This window comes from Phaethon lepturus, unplaced genomic scaffold, assembly GCF_000687285.1.
Source record: "Phaethon lepturus isolate BGI_N335 unplaced genomic scaffold, ASM68728v1 scaffold15854, whole genome shotgun sequence".
Lineage (NCBI taxonomy): Eukaryota > Metazoa > Chordata > Aves > Phaethontiformes > Phaethontidae > Phaethon > Phaethon lepturus.
In genome coordinates, this window is record NW_010534115.1 from 3,219 (window position 1) to 6,393 (window position 3,175).

At 37.9% G+C, this 3,175-nt stretch overlaps 1 protein-coding gene across 1 annotated transcript; it reads right to left on the bottom strand.

Moving 5' to 3' along the window:
- Positions 1-2,348: 2,348 nt before the first annotated feature.
- Positions 2,349-2,915, bottom strand: LOC104619531 (interferon tau-2-like). The gene has a single exon (XM_010285438.1). It carries the CDS (start codon positions 2,913-2,915, stop codon positions 2,349-2,351), a length of 567 nt encoding a protein of 188 aa, XP_010283740.1.
- Between the last annotated feature and the right edge of the window lie 260 nt (positions 2,916-3,175).

The following is a 3,175-nucleotide window of genomic DNA, read 5'->3' on the forward strand; positions in this document are numbered from 1 at the left end:
TCTTCTTTCTTCTATAAGATCTAATGAACTTTAACTTGTAAAAGCAAAGATTTTTTGCAGAAAGCTAGCATAGGCAGTTCTTAAACAGCTGTTCCCTAAAAATGCTTAGCTGATGCCAGTCAGTTAAGCACACCTGGATACTCCAAATTATCACCTAATGAGTGTATGGCTTTCCAACTTCTCTATTTCCCCCTTTCAAAAAAAACCCTGCATCTTGAAATGTGAGTCACAATTGACAATAATGCATGCGTGAGTTAGTAGGCAAATCTGATTTAGATTCATGAAAGTACCTCCCCAGAAGAGCAGATGATGGAAGTGAATGTTTCCAGACTGTCCAGGGATGGGCTGGTGGTGTCATTGCTCATGGTGCTGTCATTACCTAACTAAAATGTGCTGTGATCACATGAAGAATTGATGGAATCTAGTGGGATGTGTAAGGTTGTGTCCAGTCATATCTGCTGAAGTCTGTGCTCACTCTTGGCTTTTCAGAGATGGAAATCCAAGTGCAGACTTGAGCAGAGGCAAGTATGTCCAGAGTAAGTATAGGTTCATTGATACAACTTGACATCATCTTGTGTGGTGCATTATGCATAAGGAAACCTTAAGTTCATGGGTTTCAGCTCAGCAACTTCCTTAAATTGGGTATCCAAAATTGGGCTATATTAGATCCCCACAGTAATCATACATTAAAAGCAGCAAATTGAAAAAAAAAATCGTAATTAAATGTTGCTTGAACATATTTTGCTGACATCAAACGTCACTGTGTTGTCAACATATTTGCAAAGTGTTTAATTAACAAAACAGAGATTCCAGAGGTTGATTAATGAGGTTGTTGGGAATATAACATTAACTGTGTGCCGAATTTATCTTATGCTCCCTGTACAACCAGTTAAAGAACTCAGCTGTTAACAGTGGTGATTGAAAGTAGACTTATATTCAGGAGTTTGAAAAATGTTCTCTCCTCCCCGTTTCTGTAAAATCAGAGCATGTGAGAGTGAAGTGGGTGGGCCTGATCTCCTTAGCTCAATGTCTAATTTAGATGCTTAAAATTAGGCAGTTGTAAGTATCCTGTTGTTGCACTCCTAGGATCGGGAATAACAACACCATTCCATCAAAAGTGCTACATAGAGAATTAGTTTCCCCTCCTGCCCCCCACCAGAGTGGGCAGGGATTTTGAGAGATATATTCCATTTAAATAAAGGAAAGACATGGGACTAAAGTTGCTGTCCAGCCCTAAAACTTCTCAGGCAAAATGTTGAGAGTCTGTCCTGAGGTAATGGTAACAGCACATTGAACTTTTTTCTCTTCAGAATATTCCCTTTTTTTTTTGACCAGTCCCATATAGTCACAGATATGTTTTAACTCTTTTCTTCTTACCTTCCAATTCAACACATTCCATTTCAGATATGCCTAGAAATCTCAGATGGGAAAAAAATCCAATGTCAGAACTCATCCAGTCTTCTCATATATAGGGAGTAGTGCTGAGACCCAGGGTATTCAAGGTCTCTTGAGCAGCAGTTAAACTGATGAAGATGCTGACTTGAAGCACTGCTTGGCTCTGCCTGTGTGAAGGAAAGAAAGGTGGGAGAGGAGTGGAATAAATTTGTTTGCATCTGTGTCTGTATAGTAAATATTTTCAGATGAATCTTTTCTGCTTATGAAGTCAAAGCACATAGAACGATGCATATTTTATATAGCGTTATGAACCAGCATATCCTAAAAATCTGTGCTGTAGTTATTGAATATGCTGTATAGACAGATGGGGTTTGTATCCCCATGGGACATAGAGTTGAGTCTACTTGCAAAATAAGTGTCAAAGCTGGGAATTGCCTTTTTTAGCTCAGAAGGTCTACTCATCATTATTTTTGAACTTAAAGAGGCCCAAGCCATGTTAAATTCTCATCTGTTTTATAAATTAAGATCTTTGTAGCATACAGAACTCCAGGAAGGTCTGTATTCCTTACGCATATCTGCATCTTGTATTTTTTGCTGCGTTAGTGAAGTAATGAGAAAGTAATACATGTGCAGTATCCAAATGCAAGTGTTTCAGGTCATAAAACAATTGGTATATTCTGTGGAAAGGCCACAAGACTTTTTTATAGTGCAAACAGAGAATACCAAGGAGTAATATCCACTTGTTTTGTAAAGGGCTTATCTTCTACAGAAATGGTCATACCAAATGCCCCTGCCCTTGGGTACTCAACATGTTTAACTTAGAGCACTGAATTCTTTTTGAAAACAAGCCCTAATTATCAGTCTGAAAATTATTAAAGTGTGGAAATTAAAGACCTATCAAAAAGGGGAAAATTATCATATTCTTACAAAGAATCCAAAAATATGTTACCTCTTTATGACATGTGTTTCTTCATAAGGCTGTCAAAAGTTATAAGGCATGTTCTTAATTCCATTCGGACTGCTTCCCAGGAACAGTGACTATATTGCTTTTCTTTTAGGAAGTTGGTGATTCTTTGGAAGTACTTTTTCATGCTGAGTGTTGTGCTTTTTAGGATCCATGTTTGAAAGTTCTTTCTTGCTTTTGATTGCTCTTCTGACAAACATACCTGTAATTCTTCAATTTGCTGGTGAATTCCATTTTGAAATTTCTCAATCTTGCGTGTATTCCAAGAACCAACAGGAAGATTTTTGCTAAATAGTTGGAAGGTCTGTTGGAGGAACTCGTAGATGATAACTGTGACGTTCTTCTCTGTGAGCTTGATAATTTCCACGGGGAATCTGAAATAAGTTGTTTCGCTGAGACATTGCTGAGAAGTATAGCCACCCATTTTGCACAGCAAGTTCATGTTGTGGTAGTTCATTTTGATGCCTTGGAAAAGGCAAACTGGATGTGAGGTTTTGATGTACAGTGCCACTGTAATACAAACTCGCAGGAAACTTCTCTGAACCAAGATGGTCATGCTGATGAAGTAGTCAACACTATTTTCCTTGCTTGTTTGCAGATCTGTAAGCTTGCAGTTTCTTGGTTGTCTTGTCTGTGCTCACATGCTTCTCTTCCATGTCTGAATTTATTTCCTCTGTATGGCATGCCAAGTATTACTCATTTTGTAGGAATTGTGGTTTTATCAGCTATGATTCTGCCAAGGTTTACTGTTTATTTCAGTTTCAAACAGTTGCAAAGGTTATTTCTGCTTTGACTACATCAAATTGAAAAAAAGAG